This window comes from Chanodichthys erythropterus, chromosome 11 (genome assembly GCF_024489055.1).
Source record: "Chanodichthys erythropterus isolate Z2021 chromosome 11, ASM2448905v1, whole genome shotgun sequence".
Lineage (NCBI taxonomy): Eukaryota > Metazoa > Chordata > Actinopteri > Cypriniformes > Xenocyprididae > Chanodichthys > Chanodichthys erythropterus.
The window spans coordinates 57,224,440-57,245,395 of NC_090231.1; the positions used below are offsets into that span (position 1 = coordinate 57,224,440).

At 38.3% G+C, this 20,956-nt stretch overlaps 1 protein-coding gene across 4 annotated transcripts in view; it reads left to right on the forward strand.

The window, feature by feature from the left end:
* sbf2 (SET binding factor 2) overlaps window positions 1-20,956 on the forward strand; it is a 158,649-nt gene that overhangs the window by 124,508 nt on the left and 13,185 nt on the right. For 3 of the 4 annotated variants that reach the window (XM_067400186.1, XM_067400187.1, XM_067400189.1), the window contains 10 exons: window positions 2,032-2,207; window positions 2,876-3,003; window positions 4,216-4,417; window positions 6,204-6,400; window positions 7,275-7,412; window positions 9,037-9,120; window positions 15,874-15,948; window positions 17,242-17,420; window positions 18,114-18,290; window positions 18,744-18,845. In XM_067400186.1, the coding sequence (XP_067256287.1) occupies window positions 2,032-2,207; window positions 2,876-3,003; window positions 4,216-4,417; window positions 6,204-6,400; window positions 7,275-7,412; window positions 9,037-9,120; window positions 15,874-15,948; window positions 17,242-17,420; window positions 18,114-18,290; window positions 18,744-18,845 (1,458 nt within the window). The remainder of the gene's footprint in view (window positions 1-2,031; window positions 2,208-2,875; window positions 3,004-4,215; window positions 4,418-6,203; window positions 6,401-7,274; window positions 7,413-9,036; window positions 9,121-15,873; window positions 15,949-17,241; window positions 17,421-18,113; window positions 18,291-18,743; window positions 18,846-20,956) is intronic. The other variant, XM_067400188.1, reaches the window with a different exon arrangement.

The window sequence follows — 20,956 nt, forward strand, 5'->3', positions numbered from 1 at the left end:
CATGATTCTCATTTGCTCTGACATGCACTGTGAGCTGTAAGGTCTTATATAGACAGGTGTGTGGCTTTCCTAATCAAGTCCAATCAGTATAATCAAACACAGCTGGACTCAAATGAAGGTGTAGAACCATCTCAAGGATGATCAAAAGATATGGACAGCACCTGAGTTAAATATATGAGTGTCACAGCAAAGTGTCTGAATACTTAGGACCATGTGATATTTCAGATTTTCTTTTTTAATAAATCTGCAAAAATGTCAACAATTCTGTGTTTTTCTGTCAATATGGGGTGCTGTGTGTACATTAATGAGGAAAAAAATTTAACTTAAATGATTTTAGCAAATGGCTACAATATAACAAAGATAAAAATTTAATAAAAATTTAAGGGGGTCTGAATACTTTCCGTACCCACTGTATATTGGTTTGAACCTACGACCTCTCTGTAGTGCCTCACCACCCCAGGTTTTATCAAAACGTCATGAGCCAGATGCAATCTGTTGTAAAGCACATCGCTCTTTCAGGAGGGATGTTTGCAGAAGAGGAATGTGCACATTTCAGTCAGCTCTCTGCTTGACTCATTATCACAAAGTCTTCATGGATGAGGACAGAGCAAGAGAAGCACATGTTGTGTTCTTCACTATGCATGGACTATAGGGCCATAAAGATTTTATGGCTCATTCCTATCGTTTTACTAACTTAAGCTATAAAATCAGGCCATGTATGGGAGGGAGGGTCATTTGTGCTGGTCTGCCCACTTGTGACTGCCAGCAGCCTGTGTCTGGGGTACATTTCCAGGCCCTCATTAAGACCTGCGGTCCACACGAGGGATCAGGTCAGACCCCTGAGGAGTGTAGATAGAAGAGTGGAAAGGGGATATGGGGTCACACAGACAAGCGTTCACGTGGCCAAACCTCTTTTTGGAATGTTCTCCCCAGAAAAGTGGGAAAATATCTTGTTCCATACTGCTATCCAGCTCAGAGCAGTTGTGCAAGGCATTTCTCTTGCCCCCCAAAAATTCAAATGATCATTTGCAGATTTTCTTGCTTCATGAAGGTGTGGTGGCTCTGTCCTAAACTATCGATGCTTTTCACATTTCTGGGTTTGTCAGAAGAGTAAACTTTTATATTGGTGAGCGGAAACTACAACAATTACAGTTTTCGCATTTACTTTGAAAGATGTCAAATTTGCCATAATTCTCATAGCTGTTGTATTAGAAACAGAAGAAGCTAGTTTCTGTAATTGAACCTTTTATCAAGGTAAGAAAACACAAAATACATTGATATAAATATACATAATTAAAAAAAATTGAAAATATAAGAATTTATTGCTAGATATACTATTTTAAAAATAGCTGCGAGCAGCAATTATCAGGGTTCAGTCGCTTTAAGGCCTTTAAATACAGGCATAAAAGGTATTATACCAATTAGCAAGCCTGTAACCATCTCAATCATAGATGGAAAAGACCAATACAGGCATGTTTAACAGTTATCGAGGTTGAGCCAAAAACCTAGGATTCGTTCGCCAAAGTTGGTTTTTGACCAATGAACAATTTGATGGACAGCGGTGGTCCTAGAGACATAGTTGCACAGATTGAGGAGTTCTAACATGTGAACCAATCCAAAAAAATTCTCACAGGCCTCTATGGCTGTAAGTCAAACAGGCCCATTGAGTTTCATTCTGATTGGCCTCCGTTAACCTTGTGTGATAGGTGCTCAAACTTCATTGGCCAATGGTGGCCGATCGGGGCAATGCTTGGCGACATTGTAGACGGTGTAGTACTACCAGCCCTCCAAGTTTCAAGTCTCTACGACTTATGGTTTGGTCTGCCCGATCACTTTTAGGGGAGAATGCTGATCCTTGGAAATTTTAATAATTACAGTATGGTTTCAGCACTACACGCTTGAACCCCTAATATCTGTGCAAACGTGTCCTCACAGCCTGTGAAAAAGGTCCATTGTATATACTCTGTAGATCTGGCTAGTATAGTAGTTGGACCATGGCAATTTCTCATCATATATCCTGCTTTGTTTTAGCTAATTAAGGTGGCGTTTGACGAGGAGGTGAGCTCAGAGATGGTAGAGATCTTCAGGAAACACCTGCAACGGATCCGCTACCCAACATCCATCTTCAGCACCTTTGCTTTTGCAGCAGGACAGACGGCACCGCAGCTCATATTACCCAAACAGAAAGAGAGGAACACGGGCTTCCGGTCAGTGCAACGTGTGCTTTATAGAGAGGACAAAAATTCTGATTCTTCACCCTCATGTCATTCCAAGACCATATGATTTTCTTTCTCCAGTGGAAATGAAATTGAAAGAGTACTGGGGTTGTCAAGCATTAAAAAGTATGCACCGTAAAGGTAGACCATACACTGCACTATATTCCAAGTCTTCATAAGGCATACAGTGAGTGCATTTACATGCACTTCGGCTTATTGAAGTGTGCATGTGTGATATGTGACAGGAAAGTGTTCTTTTACGGCAGATTTAAGTGCATACAGCCACAGCGAGTGTTTTCGGTAGGGGAGGACAAATATATCGCAAACTCTGACTATTTCTTGACCCAATAAATATAAAAAATGTGTTCTCATCAAGTCAAATCTGAGAGGAGAATGAGTCTGTGCACATTTCCCGCTGAAATACTCTCATACAGTAAAACTATCATATGGCTTCAGCGGACTTGGAATATAGCACACATCATACAGTACATACTACTTTAATGATAATTTTGTGTGACTCCAGTGCTCATTCACTTTCATTAGATATAAACAAGTTGCCAAGATGTATTTTCTCTTTTTATGTTCCATGGAAGAAATGTTTGGAACAACTTAAGGGTGAGTAAATGATGACAACATTTGGGTTGTACTGTTTCTTGTAGCACACTATCTAAGACCATTGTGAAAGGGGCTAAAAGGGCCGGCAAGATCACAATGGGCCGCCAATCCACTCTGAAGAAAAATGAGAAAGGCAATCGCATGACGTGGCACGAGGATGATGACATCTCCAGTGAGTATAGTTAACAAAGAAAAAATAAGGTCCCATTAGTTAACTTTTGTTAATGTTAACTAACTCTAACAAACAGTGAGTAACATATTTGTTTTACAATATTAATTAACCTTTGTTAATGGTAGTTAATAAAATACTACTGATCATTGTTATTTCATGTCAGCTCGGGTTCATTAAATAAGATACAACTTTTGATTTTAAAAGTGCATTTGTAAATGTTTAAAGGGGTCATGAACTGTGTTGTTTTATTGTTCCATGGTGTTTCCTGGTGTTCACTTATAATGTTAGACTAAATTGTCATAATTTAGAATTAGAAGGCATTTTTCCTACCCTGATTTTAGCCCTCTGATTTGAACGCTCTGTTTTAAGGGGCTTGTCTGCTGTGAGACTTCAGTCTATATGCCCACTGCTGTGATTGGCTGACATCTTTGCATATGCTTTCATCATAACAAACAGTGCAAACACAATGTAAATAAGAGATCTGTTGAATATAACGGGAGTTTTGGCGAGAGTCCACTGATAAACTCGTGCTGTTTGATTGACAGCTCCAGTGATTGTAAAGGGAGCGTTCGTTGATCGCTTTCTATATGTAATTTACACAGTTTATGATATCACAGTTTAAATAACAGATTATTTTCATCCTACTAAGAGAAACAATGTGAAGTTGGTCACTGGTTTGATTTACTGACACCTAGACAAAGAACATCTGACGGTACATTAGAGTTGTCGAAAGTACCGACTTCAGTACCAAATCGGTACTGACATTTTAAAAATGTAATGCTTTGTTCGCTGTTGAGCGGATTCATGAACACCTCTGATTGGCCATTGTTGACGCGCTCATCAGATATGTCCGTAATTGGCTTCAATGATCGACGCCTCAAAAATGCTGTAAATAGTCATCAATGACTCTTGGTTACAATCAAAGTTGTTTTTGGACTAACAAGGAAGTTTTCAGTTCTGAAACTTACTGGATATTCTTATAGTATGATGACCTCTTACATGTCAAAAGCTCAAGGAAAATTTGGTTTCTCAGCTCATGATCCCATTAAATGAACATTAACTATGATTAATAAATGATTCATAAGTATTGTTAGTTCATGTTAACTAGTGTACTTAGCCAATGTTAACAAATGGAACCTAATTGTAAAGTGTTACCAAAATTTGCTGTGTCAGCAGTCATGGCCCGTCACTTGTTTGATGTTGATGTTTCAGTCTCAGATGATGGGGAGCCCCCCTCCAGCAGCACACTGAAGGCCTCAGAGAAGTCCACTATGGAGCAGTTAGTGGAGCGAGCCTGTTTCCGTGACTACCAGAGGCTAGGCCTGGGTACCATTAGTGCTAATTCCACACGGTCTAAAAGCGGAGAGCAGTTCCGTGTAACAGCTGTCAACAGGCTCTACTCATTATGTCGCAGGCAAGAAGCAACCCAACACCTAGACTTTGTTCGAAAACCTGTTGAGCAGCCATGCTGTCTACTGCCTACATAGACAGCAGCTCTGCAGAAACAATGCTCCTCACAAGACTCAAGTGATACTCACAGTCTGAGTCACACATTTCAATAGTCTGATATTAGCTCATATTTCTAAGCTAACCACACAACGCTGAAACCCCTATTGTAATTGTAAAAATTTCCAAAGATCAGTATTCTCCCCTAAAAGTGATCGGGCAGACCAAACCGTAAGAGACTTGAAACTTTGAGGGCTGGTAGTACTCACACCATCTACAATGTCAGCAAGGCTCACGGCCTGGCGGGGGCACTACAGAGGTGAAAAGTACAAAATGGCTCATAAATCCTAAACCATTAGGCGTAGACTCTTATATCATTGGAATCCTTGGCTCAAGATGGAAAAAAATAACGTCTTGGATTTGATTGTCGCTTTTGGCGAAATTTTCTGGTATTTTGGAATTTTTGAAACACCTACTTTTGCGCACTTGTCCTATGTTTTTGGCCTGATCGGAACCAAACTACTGTACTGCAGCAAGATTTTCTGGAGTGTGATTGCCAATAGTTATCAAAAAAACTAAATTTCGATTCACAGTCTCTAAGGGCTGTTAAAACATCGAAGTGGGTGGAGCCACTTTTACTAAAATGACTATAACTTGTGAAGGGAATGAGATATTTTCACCAAACTCGGAACACGTGTGTATGGGCTCAATCTTTGGTCACATGAAACAAAATGTGGTGATTGGCCACTTGATGGCGCTATAACAGGAAAAAAACATGAAAATATAACTATAATATAAAAAATATAACTACTTAACTACTTATAACTACTTAACTGTTTGTCCGATTGACTTGAAAATTGGCATGCAGTGTCCTTGTCCAAGGTGCCATGATTGTCTTTGAGGACATTGGCGTATCTCAAAAAATATGTCCGCCATCAGCCAAGGAATTTTGAGCACGTATCAGACAAGGTTAACGGAGGGCGATCGAAATGAAAGTTGTTGGGCCTTTTTTACTCACGGCCCTAGAGGCCTGTGAGAAATTAGAAAGAAATTGGCGCCTTCGCATATTCATGTGCACACAGGATTGTATATCACACTATTTTTCGCACACGCCCACAACATTCATATCACATGGTAGAACTCCTCATTCTGAGCAACTTTGCCTCTAGGACTGCCACTGTCCATTGAATAATTTGCTAAATTTCGTAGATTATTTCAAAAATCAACTTTGGCGAACTACTCCTAGGTTTTTGGCTCAACCTCGATAACTGTTAAAAGGCTTTATAAACCATATATTTCCTATGGTAAATTTATTATTATTATTATTATTATTATTATTAATAAAAATGTCAACTTGATCTTCTGGTTAAAAGACAGACTTCTCTCTGGTGACGTATACATACATTTTCAGATCATTTAATGCGTTTAAACTCGCTCCTGCCCTCAAGCATTCATCTGTTTGCACTTATAAATGTAATGCCCACATCTCAAAATCCAATCAACAACCAATGCAAAAAACAAGTTCTGCTTTTTGATAATCCATTTAACTCAGATGTACATCACAATATGTAAGAAAAGATCTGTTGATTGTTCATTGTGACTTTAAACTGCTGTTTAAGTCTAGGTGGGTCGCTCACTAGGTTTTGGAACAGAGTGCACTATGAAAAACAATTGATATACCATTTTTATAAGAAGCAGTTTCTTAGCTATGATTGTTGAATCATGAGTTCTTTTCTAAATGGTGTGGTTTGCAGTTATCCCGGTCTCCTGGTGGTACCTCACACCGTGCAGGACAGCAGTCTCCATAAGGTGTCCCGCTGCTACCGGCACAACCGTCTCCCAGTTGTGTGTTGGAAACACCCTCGCACCAAAACAGTTTTACTTCGTTCGGGAGGTTTTCATAGCAAGAGTGTGGTTGGGCTTTTCAAGTCTCAGAACCCTTCCCCAGCAGGTATGTTTATGCAGTAAAATATACAGAGTTCACCAAGCAGTTTTATGGAAGTTTTACAGTGAAACATAACTAGGAGTGTAAATATTTGCTCTGACTAAAACTAGATTATGACATTGATTTAAAGGGCTACTCTCAGCCCTAGATTACATGCCCACAGCCTGTTCAATGATTGTCTAATGCATGTTGCTGGAAAGTGATTCCTTGCTCTGGCATGCACTAATCTTGATTTGATGACTTTATGCAACTTTAGGGACTATGAGAACACAGGGTTTTTGTTTTCAAGGTACCACATTGATACAACAAGCACTTTTGTGGATGAAATAATCATTGGATTTGACAAAAGTAGACAGGTTTTTCACAGAATTAGTTAAATATTATTTATGGCTGTCTATTATTTTCAGAAAACTCACCCCCAAACAGAACATAAAGAAAACAAACTGTGGTGGGTCATTTTTTTTTAATGTCTGATTCAGAGTCTTCCTGTCGTAGGTGGTTCTTGGCTAAAATAAGCTGCAATGTGGACCAGACCTTTGACTATTTAGTCCAGTGGTTCTAACCACAGGCCCCTTATTGTCCATAGCAAAATTCAAAGGACTCCCATATTGGTCCCATAAGATATTTCTGCTGTAATTAAGACAATGCTGCTTGTTTTGAACAGAAACTGGGATTGTTGAAAAAGAAAATATGATTTCTGTTTACATATTGATTTTTGGTTTGTTTGTATCCTCAAACGAAAAGAAATAATTTTAAGTTATCTTGTGGTCCTCTTGGAAATTTGAGAACCACTGATTATTCAAAGGTCTGGTTATGTTAGACTAATAAGAAGTTGTCAAGGCAAAAACAATGTCTAAAGATGCTATCTTGCTGTTACCAGCTCCGACTTCCTCAGAGACCTCCAGCAGTCTGGAACAGGAGAAATACTTGCAGGCCATCCTCAGCTCCATCCCCATCTACTTCAAACCCAACGGCAGCAACACCCTCACCAACCGCTCCCTCGTCGGCTTGTCCCCAGGTACTGCAATGATATCAGGTGCATCCTCCTCTGATTCCTCACTTTCTTGTTTAGACTTGTTTTTGCCACTTTTTGTGTTCTTCAAGGCTCTTATCTCTTTCTGGTTTCCTCTTGGTTGCACAAAATGTTATTTATGTTTTGGGCTGATCTCCAAAGGAACTGGAGCACAATTGTGTGGTTATGTAAGGAGAGCCGGACATGACGAGGTCACCTCCCATCCATCTCTCTCCTTGCACTCGCTGCTCTCCACAGCCGTATAGCAGATGGCTTAGACCACACAGATCCTTCCCCCATCAGCTATGCGCTGTCGCCACCATAATTTTTCATTTATCCCCACCTGCTGGGTAAAAGGCAGCCTCCTCTCACCAGTAAATAGCTCATCTTAGATCTGATGATAGTGATGCATGGCAGCTCTGAGTCCTCTCAATTCAAAACAGACCTTCAGTCTTGATACTCAGAATGAAGTTCAGAAGTGTAATCTGTTCAGACCCGAATCTGACTGAGCAGTGGGCCTCAAAACACTGAGTGTGTAATAGGACCCTGGAGCAATACTTGCCCAATCACTTCATAAAAGCATCCAAGCCACCTCATCATCCATTAACTAGACTGATCCATACTAATCCACATCTGTTATGGCCTGCAAAATGGGTTTCAGAGTTGAGTTGGGATGTTTACTAACTACAAGAATTAATGTCTAATCTCAGCAGGCCACCGACGTTATAAGACGTTGCTACTTGGTTGAATATATGTTCTGAGTCTGACGCTGGGTGACCAAAATTCAATGTCAAGACAATGTTTAATCTCAACGTCAATGTGTCATGGAATACTGAAGTCAGCAGACACTGATATTTTGTCTTATGTCCTTGTTTTTTAATCCAAACGTTTCATTCCAACATCATATTGACGTGGAACGCCAACATTTAGTCAAATGTCATAATGTTACATACACAGAATGTGAAATTATAACATCATTCGATACACTGATATTCCATTGCCATTGGTTTTAAGTCATAGAGTTAAGCAAAACCAACATCATATTGATGTCAAAAACCAATTTATTCAGTTACAACATCATTGCACTTTGATATTTTGTTGGTTTGAAGTTCAGCATCTCTCCAGTGTTGGAGGCTGACATTAAGCCAACGTTGGATTTTGATTGTCAACCCTGTTTTCATTTTCAACCAAAAGTTTACATCGTCTTTTTGACATTACAGTGACATCCAGTTACCACTGGGATGTGCTCTTTTCCAAAACTTTGTGAGCTGACTACCTAGAAAGCATTTAGGCATCATTGCCTTGCTCAAAGCATAAAGGCTTTTCCAACATTTATCCTTAAAGGATGAGGCAATCCCAAAATACGTTGCATTGTTGCTTTGCCCAGCATTCGTATGCTTTATGTATTTTTATGCTTGTTAGATTTAAATTGTGAATTAAGGAGTGACTTAACAGACCCATGAAGAGCATTTCAGCTCAATGTTTGGATCCATTTATGATTTTCAGGATGCTATCTATGTTGGTAGTTGACAGTTGGCAGCTTACTAGAGTTTGGAACGGGCTGTGATGTCTTGTTTGCTCATGTTTGTATGTGATGCATGGTGTGTGATTGTCTATCTTATCTGTTTAGCGAGCGACAGAAGGGCATCAAGAATACCAAAGATGGCCCCTGTCCATTTGGACATTTCCTTCACCAATAGCTTCACCAGAGGAGGTGAGTGAGCCTCTATTCTTCATTTCCGTTGAATCCAAGGAGATATTTAGCGCGAAACAAATTCCCCATCCTTCATCTGATATCTTTAGTTGACTGTCTTCTGTCTTGATATCTCATTATCTGTGTTCTGTCACAGACCACAACTCTTCCCACACACATACACACGATCATGCTGCTTTGAGTTTGGCACGCTCTTTAATTTTTTGCGGTGATGGTTCTGCTGAACTTGCAGATATTTGTTACCACAATCCTCCAAAGTACACAGTGTTTCATAAAATCCAAGAAGCGAGCCATGCAGACACTTAGCCACAGTCAGATCGCCCATTGTGAATGATTGTTTAGATCTTGAAGTGGTGCAGAAGTATTCACCTCCCCAGTAAGGTCAATATCTGCACAGCATCTGAATATGATATTACAAGCATGAAGGTGGAAGGTCTTTGCTGTGATCATGTCTTGTGTGTTTGGTTGTACATCTTGGGAAGGGTATTACATAGATCCCATTTGGAGTGGTGGTCAGAGACACAATCTTCTCCCTGTTACCAAATACATCAGATCAAGAGGACATGTGGGATTTTGTATATAGAAGATTTTACACTGCCCGGCAAAAAAAAAAAAAAAAAAAAAAAAAAAAAAGTCGCTGTTTGGATTTAATAGGCAAATACTACATAGTCTATGGATGGATCATTATTGCATTGATTATTATTGTTTGCAGCATGTCATATGTTTGGCGACAGTTCTTTTAAAGGCACAACATGTACGATCTTTGGATTAAAAAGTGCAAAAACCACAAGAACAATGTTATTTATTTTGTTAACTTGTGTACTTACATTATACCAAATGTTTCCAAGTATGTTTAAATCAAGATAAATAAGCAATTTAAACCAGGACATGGACTGTGTCCGTGCGTTGCCTGTCAATGACATCATACCAGCGTTACCCTCGGTTTTCGTTTTATTTTATAGAAACCATGGAAAAACCAGAGACGCTTTAATATATTGTGTGTTTTATTAGACGAGGGAACAACAGTTTGGACACATTCATCGACAGAAAACTAATCATGTTTTATAGCTTAACACAGTAAGTCTTATTGTTTAAAACTCATTTTCTTGATTTACAGTGAGTACCATGTTTTACCATGCCTAATATCGTCAAGCTAATGCAGAGTAGCATTATAACAACTTCCAACACACATAAATGTATCTAATATGATTAACAGCACTGTTTTATGCCACATACGCTTGACCGGAAGAAGTGGAAGCAGCGTCTGCGGCATAATAAAAGTTCCGCTGCTCTCGAGCCATGTGTCGTGCTCGTCTCTCATTAGCAATCGCACCGACGGCCTCGTTTCTGCACGCACATCACTCGCCCTGCTCTGCTTCATACTATGGTAACATTAATAATCTCATCCATGAACAGTATTTCTGCCCGAGTCCCATCCTGATTTTTTTCCAATGGCTGTAGACATGAAGGCTATGCCTTTGTTTTGAATAAGCGACCTCTAGTGGTGAAAATGTACATATTGTGCCTTTTTAAGCCTGAAAGATTGAGTCTGTTGCTTTTCATTTCTTAAACAACCATAAAGAAAGACGTGTCATGGCCATATTCCAGGATGCCAATGTCAAGATTCACCAGGATCAAATTGAATACAAGATCTTGGCCAAAGATTGATACACCCCTTGATGGAAATAAATGTTGTGATGTTATTTCCATCAAGAGGTGCATAGATTTGCGGTTAAAGGTGCAGTATGTAATAATTGTGCCTATTCAAAACAAAGGCATAGCTTGATGAAGCCAAGTTTGAGTGCAGAATCTTGGGACATGTGGACTCCACATCACAGCCGGTGCAAAACAGTCGGGATAGGATTCGAGCAGAAATCATGTTCATGGATGCAATTATTAACGTTACTGTAGTATGAAGCAGAGCAGGAGCGAGTGTTGTGGAGCTGAACGAGGAGCTGGAGCGATTGATCAACACACGCCTCACGAACAGCGGGACTTTTATTATGACACAGTCGCCGGCGCCGCTTCCTCTTTTCCGGTCATGAGTATGAGGTAACGCAGCTCTGTTTATCATATTAGATACATTTGAGTGTGTTGAAAATGATGTTATAACGTTACTCTGTGTGTTCGTTCGGCGGCTGCTGTGAGACACTGTTACACACTGCAGTAAGATAGATCCATTTTACAATATCATATTAAATGCTGAATGGCTTGTAATGATAAATGGCATGGAATTAATTTTAAAACGCATTGTATGATGGAGAAAATGCTGTATTACTGTTACTAAAAATAAAGCTGCATCTGATTATGCTATGTTAGCTACTTCACAAAATAGTGTTTTTCTCTGAGTCATGGTAAAGCATGGTACTCGCAAAAAATTTATATATTAAAGTATCTTTGGTGTTTCCATGGTTTCTACAAAATAAAACCGGAAACCGAGGGTAACGCGGGTATGACGCAATTGACAGGAGACTCCTCATGTGTCCCGGAGCCTTGGTTACAATTGCAATTTTCTCATGATTTACAAATAGTTGGAAACATTTGGAATATTGTAAGTACTCAAGTGAACAAAATATATAACACTGGCCTAGTGGTTTTTGGATATTTTACTGCAAAAATATTACATATTGTACCTTTAAGATCTTGTATTGACAATGCAAGAGGTGAGCACTCTGTAAAGTCTCCTCCAGCACATCCCGAAGACTTACACTGAGGTTAAGGTCTGGCCTCAGAGGTTCCAATTCATGTGTGAAAATGATTCTTCATGCTCCCGTCCAATTATTCTTTGACAGTTTGAGCCTGATGAATCTTGATGTTGTCATCCTGGAATATGGCCATGATGTGTCTTCCTACATGGCTGTTTAAGAAATGAAAAGCTACACACTCCATCAGTTAGAGTTAGAAGAACTGTTGTCAAACATATAACATGCTAGAAACATAATAATCACTGTAATCATAATCCATCCATAGACTACTGTATGTAGTATTTGCCTATTAAAATCCAAAAAGCAACCTTTTTTATATATATATATATATATGACAGGATTTTATAAGTGACATTCAAGAATGAAAATTCTGTCATTTATTAACACTCATGTCTTTGCAAACCCATTTGAAAGTCTTAAAGAAAATCACAAGATTTTGAAACAACATGAGTGTTGGTAAATGTGGACAGAATTTTCACTTGTCTTGTTTTGAACTTAGTCTTACCGTAAATCATTTTATGTCAGGTCATGATGCGTAGAGTTCTTGGAAAAGAGCTCATGATTTTAACAGAGACTGTGTATAAGATACAAGTCTCAGCTGATGACTCAATGTTGATGTTCCTCATCATATTTCTCAAAAATTGGGTTAGTGATAGCAGCTGCTGCTGAAGACTCTCATTTCTTTGCTGTTATGCACTGAAATTAGATGGTTCTCTGTCTCACCACAGCCAAATATATTCCAGCAGGTGCAAGCTATGAGACATTTCCCATCATGTTCTCTTCACAGAAATGTGGAACTGATCACTTCCTCATTTTTGGTAACATTTTTTTTTTTTTTTTCATTAGTGGTGAAAGCATCTACTGCTCTGCACCTTGTATGTAGCTAGTGCTACATGATTAATCTCAAATCTTGTGGCTTCATGGGGAGACCTGCACTTTAGAAACCTTAATGCCGGATTCTTTTGGACTTGGGCCAGTAAATAGCCACCCAGAATACCCTATGAACCACATAGCAATGCCCTGACCACCACCCACCACACCTTAGCCATTGTAAAAGCTAGTTTTGCATGGCCACACTACACTCACATTAAAATCTAGTTTTCCATATATACATTTTCTATTTTTCCGTATCTTCTATTCTTCATATATTTATCTCATTTATATAATGTTCCTGTCATTCATGTACACTTTCAGCCATCTTATTGTCTTTGATGCCCCATCTTTGCATTCTTCACATCAGTCTTCAGGTAACCTTAAATAGAGGTTGACCAATATTGTATTTTGCATATAAGATAACTTATATGGCGGCAAACAAAAAGCATATTTCCAATTGAATTGGCACATAGCTTTAAAAATGTATATATTAAATGTGAATTGTATGAAATCCTGTGTGCAGTCTATTGTGCAACCAAAAATCCCGATAATATCTAAAGAAAAAAAAAGGAAGATATTGTATAATTACGTTAACCAATAAAAGCTGCAATCAGTGATTGCTCGCCATAAATGTTTATTGTCATTAATGCTGGGTACACAGTACATGATTTTAGCCTCGATTTTTAGTTGCAGACATTTTTGTGCAAATCGCCGACAAATGACCGTAATTGGATGCAAATCTGTACTTGTTCATGAGTTACAGTCGTGTAGTGTATTATCAAGGACGTGATTTGAGAGAAGCTCCAATGCCAGCGGACCTGTCTGCAACTCAGTGTCCTGCAGTGTGAAATGTGCTTGAAATTACATCGGCGACAACCTACATCCAATGAGAGAGCAGGATACAGGGCAAGGGAAAGTTCAGGGGAGGAATCACAGACCTGCAACAGAACATCAGCAAGCATGGCTCGGCACACAGAAAACTTGGACTGCACAGGCTACCATTTTTAACGGAAAGAAATCCAGACTTGCGCAAGAACACGTGATCTTGCGTTGCTGTATCACTTCTCGTGTGTGTTTGGTTGTGAAACATAGTTTGTAGACCAGACAGAGTTGTCGACAATTCTTCCTATTGAAATGTGGTGTAATGTGTACCCCTAGTACCCCAGACATCCGTCGTGTAGTGTGTGCCCAGCATTAGGCGAACTCAATTAATGTTTATATAAATAAATTAAGGCTGCCCCCTAATAGTCAACTAACCGTTCTCAACGAGAAGAGGCTTAGTTGACCAAAAATGGTATGTCGTTTAGTCGCAGGGGGGAAAAAACGCCACAGGAAGTGGTGAAATCACGCAATCTGGACAGATTGTTAATGTTAGGAAATGTAAACATTTGCCTAATGTTCATCATTCATTGACCTCGAATATGGCTTATCAATTGAAACATGCAAGTAGTAGCAACTTTACAAGTCTGCTTGCTTTTATTTCTGTAAACTCACAATAACAACGAAACGTTGTGCTTTTGTAAAATAATGAAAACAACAGGATGCGCTTTCTGCCGTCCCGGTCTCTGTGCACTGGAGCGCGTCACGAAAATGAACTGAAACTCAGCTTATACTTGCCTCACAGACATAAGAAATATATCTATGGAAAGCTTGAAATGTCTAATTTTAATTGAACAGATTCAAATTTAAAACAAATATTCTCAGATTATGTAATCCATTTGAAACGTGCATATACAGTACAGTCCAAAAGTTCGGAACCACTAAGATTTTTAATGTTTTTAAAAGAAGTTTCGTCTGCTCACCAAGGCTACATTTATTTAATTAAAAATACAGTAAAAACAGTAATATTGTGAAATATTATTACAATTTAAAATAACTGTTTTCTATTTGAATATATTTCACAAAGTAATTTATTCCTGTGATGCAAAGCTGAATTTTCAGCATCATTACTCCAGTCTTCAGTGTCACATGATCCTTCAGAAATCATTCTAATATGCTGATCTGCTGCTCAAGAAACATTTAATGTGTACAACTGTACAAAATATTTGTGTACAATATTTTCTAATCTTTTGAAATCTAATCTTTTGTAACATTATAAATGTCTTTACTGCCACTTTTGATTGATTTAATGCATCCTTGCTGAATAAAAGTATTCATTTCTTTAATTTCTTTTAAAAAAAAATAAAAATAAAAATTCTTACTGACCCCAAACTTTTGAACGGTAGTGTATAATGCTACAGAAGCTTTGTATTTCAGATAAATGCTGTTCTTTTGAACTCTCTATTCATCAAGGAATCCTGAAAAAAAAGTACACAACTGTTTTCAACGTTGAAAATAATCATAAATGTTTCTTGAGCAGCAAATCAGCATATTAGAATGATTTCTGAAGGATCATGTGACACTGAAGACTGGAGTAACGATGCTGAAAATTCAGCTTTGCATCACAGGAATAAATTACTTTGTCAAATATATTTAAATAGTACACAGTTATTTTAAATTGTAATAATATTTCACAATATTACTGTTTTTACTGTATTTTTAATTAAATAAATGTAGCCTTGGTGAGCAGACGAAACTTCTTTTAAAAACATTAAAAATCTTAGTGGTTCCGAACTTTTGGACTGTACTGTCGGTGCATCCACTACTGCGGAGATGACGAGTCAGCATCGTCAACTTCATCTCTGCAGCTATAACACACAAAACACTAGTTTATCAATAAATAGTTACCATTATAAAATGAAAAAAAAAAAAAGTCTCCTTCAGTTTTTGTCAGTATGTGTGCCGGAGCACTGCTGCAAGCTTTATGTGCGCTTGAGCACTGATTAGGCTATTATTTATAGGCGAATCGCTTAAATGAATAACTACTAGTCGACTAGAAAAATCTTTATTCGAGGGCAGCCCTAAAATAATTTATATAAATTATAATTTTTACTAATTGTTTAAATATAAATAATGTCATTTTTGTAACAGTATGTGACAGTTTCATAAATTGGTCGACCTCTAATCTTAAATTCCATGTTATATCGCCCTACAGCATTTCTCTCTCCTGTCTGTCTCAGTCAGCTGAGGAGCTTGTCTTCAGAGAGGGTGAATGTTGCATGTGTGTGAATTTGTTTTCTGTTTTTATTTCCCGTTCCTTGTGCCACCACCAATTCCTGCACCCTTAATCTACCAGTACTCGGGTACAGGGATAAACTATTCACTCACTCAAACCAAAAAGCTTCAGCTAAGGGAAGAATTCACAGTCAAGGTATAGTTTCTCTGTTTTACTCATTCTTACTAACCTAATCCATGCTTAACTTACGATGCATGTTCTCAACCTCTCTTTGACCTCTATACATGCAGACCTAGTGTCTGAAATTCATACCACATTGAGGTTAGGATACCAATGACTTTTCTGGTTTACTGAACTACAGAAGTAAAGACCACTTCTGTAGTAGTTTACACTGGCAGGTCTGTAGTGAGGTTCAGTGGTGCATTAGTGTGTTGTAGTAGCTGATGACATGACCTGTTTACTAAGTGAGTTTACAACAGTCATGACTTATGATTCATGATATGAGTTACATTCACAACCCAACTCTCCAGAACACACACACACACACACATTATATATATATATATATATATATATATATATATATATATATATATATATATATATATATATATATATAATAACATACAACATAATTAAGATTCTTGTAATATTTTTGAAAGAAATGTCTTGTGCTCACCAAGGCTGCATTTATTTGATAAAACAAAACAAAAAAATAGTAAATAAAACAGTAATATTGTGGAATATTAAAAACATTCTTAATTTAATGAACTTTTTTTTTTTTTAAATGTAATTTATTCCTGTGATCAAAGCTGAATTTTCATCATCATTACTCATTACAGTCTTCAGTGTCACATGATCCTTCAGAAATCTAATACGCCGATTTGCTGCTCAAGAAACATTTATGATTATCATCAATTTTGAACAGTTTTTGCTGCGCAATATTTATGTGTACACTGTGATACACTACTATTTAAAAGTTTGAGGTAATATTTTAAAGAAAAAAATATTTCTATACATCAATGATGCATTAAATTGATTAAAATCCATGTTTTCAACATCGATAAAATCAAGAATGATTATTAATAATTAATCACCAGAAATAATTGAGCAACAAACCAGCATATTAGAGACTTCTTTCAAAGACATTACAAAATCGTAATTATTCCAAACTTTTGACCAATGCGTGTATGTATTGGGCTGCCGTTATTTACACATGGCACCCCAATACATACAGATACTTGATTTCTGCAGTATTCAAATAGCCGTCATTTAACATTCTAACATTGTCTTATTTAAGATTTTGCCAAATTTGATTATGGTTTTAATCTACCAATAAAAATATAGTACTCTCAGCTCCGTTTAGCACATCAGTAGATTCCATCTTATTCTCGTTATTAGTTACGCTGGTTTGTTTTTATTACGTTTTTTTGTACTCCTGCCTAACCTGTGTTCACACACATTGGTTGTATCCCTCCTCTCTGAAAGGTGTGTGGGCTAGTCTGCGGTCTAGCAGCAGATTCATCCAGCACCCCGCTGCTGTCGACGTGGGCGCGCGGTTGGCTAGCAAGGATCTGGCGCCCCCTACTGGCATTGAGACCCTCCAGGCCCAACTCCACAAGCATCAAGCCGCTCTCTACATCTTTGGAGAAAAGTCTCACTTCAGGGTAACTCACTTACTATCAGTGCTTAGAGAGACGAAGCAAAGGATTTGATGCTGACCTTGTAGTAATTATACAAGAAAGGAGGCCAAAAGAAGTGTTCATTTCTAAAATGCCTTTTCATTTCTGTGTTGAAGTGTACCAGGTCATATCATCCTGCAATACTTGGACAGTGTTCTCCCTAGTGCATAATAAATTTAAGATTAGATAAAGACCTCTTTATAGCCATTTATAAAAGCCTTGATTTATCGACACAATTTGTCTGTTTTGGCTGAAATTATATTACATTTGGATGCCTGAAGGAACTTTGTGCTGCTTTTTACCTTATTGATAATGTGTTTCTGTAACGTTCAATGTAAAAAATGAAGATTAATGGTTGGAGTGGTTGACAGTTAAGTAAACTCAAAGTTATTTGGCTGGTCCTCCTTAGTACATAAACTGTCTGTTTTGATTTTTTGTTGTTGCCTATGAAGTGGAAATTTAATTTCATCCATATTAGTGAAATAGTTGCTCTGCTCAAATTTATGGTCTTGGATAGAATATAATAGCTTTTTTTTTTTCAGATACTTTGGTCTGGAAATATGCTACACAACGTTCCACCCATAGGCATTATCCAAATGTTTGTTTCTATGCTCTGATTTTTCCAGAAATTAAACAAAACTAAATTAAAAGTCCATATCAAATGCTTTTCCATTGCAGGGCTTAAAACTGGACTCAGCGCTGAACTGTGAACTGGTGCCGGTCGAGTTTGCAGAAACCAGACAGGTGAAGGCCTCTTTCAAGAAGCTTCTGAGGGCATGTGCACCCAGTTCCATGCCCTCCGACACCGAAGACTCGTTCCTTAAGGCTCTGGAGGAGAGCGAATGGATGCAGCAGGTTAGCATGACCTCTTAACACACATTCTTTCTGTATTAAAACTACCCCTGCACCTTCACCTTATTGTGACTCAGAGTGGCCTATATCTCGCAAATCCACCGGCAGCAATGTGAGAAAACCAGAGACACGTTGGCCTGTGTGACTTTGACCCTGTTGGTAATTCCTTCCTCAAAACTAGACACCCCTGGGAACCTATACAACACAAAGATGGGAAAATTGCATGCCACAGTTCAAGCAAAACAAAGTTGCTTACCGCACTAAAAGTCATGCTCTCACAAACCCCTTTGGCCTCAAGTTCCACTGTGTCTCAGACACTAAAACAATATTATCTGTAAAGATCCTTGCCAAGACAGTCCGAGAGCTCTTAGTCAGCAGTGCGCATTACAATAAATGTACAGGAATTGCTAAACTTAGAATGTGTTGTTTTGTACTCTGGATGTGTGTGTTCAACAGCTACACAAGCTGCTGCAGCTGGCTCTGGTTGTGGTGGAGTTGCTGGACAGTGGATCATCTGTACTAGTTAGTCTTGAGGATGGCTGGGACATCACCACTCAGGTGAGTATCATCTCACACCTTAATGTTATGAAGTGACGTGAATACTTTTTGTGTGCAAAAACAAAAAAGCTGATGTTCTGACGTAAAAAACCCGGAAGTTGTAGTGGATGTTGTCATGCAATAACAATAGACCACTAGATGGCGCAATTGAAGAATCAGAATTGAGAACTAAGCATGTGAATTTCTACACTAAACATGTGTGAAAGGACTGCCAGTGTCAGGTAAAAGTAAGGCAGACAATGAATCTACTTCAAACGTCACAATTACTACCAAAACAATGTGTCTATGCCAGATGCGAGCGGAGCAATGTGACAAAAGTAAAAAAAATCCATTATAATCAGTGATGCTGTCTACACTGGATACAGCATGACAAATCCCCGACAGTAAACTGATGCCACGGCTTGCTAGTTTGATTCAAATATTAAAGGGCACCTATAATGCCCCTTTCACAAGATATAATATAAGTCTCTGGTGTCCCTAAAATGTGTGTGTGAAGTTTCAGCTCAAAATCCCCCACAGATAATTTATTATAGCTTGTCAAATTTGCAACTATTTAGGTGCAAGCAAAAAACATGCCGCTTTTGTGTGTGTCCCTTTAAATGTAAATGAGCTGCTGCTCCCGCCCCCTTTCCAGAAGAGGGAGGAGCTTTAACAGCTCAACAACAACAAAGTTGGGGAATCTCACGCAGCCAAAATGAGGATTGTCAGTAACGGTGTTCAGCCTTACATTGTTCAGTCGACACTGATGGAGAGACTCAGGAAGAAGTTACAACTTTTAGAATGAAACTGGACATTTCTGAATGGTTAGTGGATAAATTTATGTAGTTGCTGTGGAGTTGATTCAACTCATCCACTAGCATGTGCCGTCATGTTCATCTTTTGTGCAAATCCAGCGTTGAATTGAGCCTCGTTTGTGAAGCAGTCCGGTGTAAAATGACGGCATGACAACAACACTCTACTACAACAACTCTTCCTCTTCTCTAAAGCAGCCCAACATGGCCCCGCCCCCTTTGTTGCGTGTTCTCGGGGGCGGGTTTATGTAAATTTTAGGGTAAGTGATGTCACTAACCCGGGAATAAACTCCTTGTAGTCCCTACCAGCCGTTTGTTGTAGTCCTTAAAAAGTGATTGTTGTAAAGAAAATATCTCCCTTTGCAATGAACTTTGAGCGTCGTAACTTTTGCAGATGTTGTTTATGCTCAAACAGTAACATTACACACTAACTAAAGTTAAAAAAAGACAACAAATGGAACTTCCAAATGAATGTTTTCAAACAGGATTTCAAACACCCTCCCATTATCTTTCATTGTTCAAAATAAGAAAAGAAAAGAGAAAAAGTTAATTACAGGTAGTGCCGCCCCAAGCAAAAAATTGATGTCGGCCTGCTCAAACAAAAAGAGCAATAGAAATGTCAACCTACAAATGCCTTATAGTTGTCTTTGCACATTAAACTGGGATAGGAGAACATATTTTAAAATCAAAAAACATATTTTTTAATTTAAACTTGATTTTTAAGGATTTTTTTTATCCTATTTGTTGCAGTAGAGGCACATTTTTCTGGTCACAGCTCATATTTTCCATGCCCACTTGATCAGTTAACTGTCATCAGAATTGTGTTCTCTGGCTGTCACCTGGGGTTGTAAAATTTAGCTGTGGTCAGTGACAGAATCAGGCACATATCTGAACAACGCTGTTCCTGTTCGCTTTCCCTGCCTCTTGACCATTCTGCCATTCTCTCTGTAGGCCTGATCTAAATAAGCTCCATATGTCTGGCTCTGAAGGAGAGAACACAATCACGCTTTTGTCACATGGCCATGCTTTTAGTCTTGGTTGTGTTATGATATTGCTTATTGCTTTGCGATATTACTCTGATAATGCTTAACATAACCATCTTTGGAAACGAGTTCTGTTGCAGTTTCTCCTTGTGGTTAGAGCAAAGCTTTACATTTATGCATCTGGCAGATATATTTTTTGAATTGGTATTCACAAATGCATCTTTGATTATATATTTGATTTTTTTTTTCCTGCGTATACCAGTTGCTGCGACAGAGTATTGTGATGTATTTCTGGAATATTGAATAAGTGGCAGAGTTTAATTTTAGCTCGCAGCTG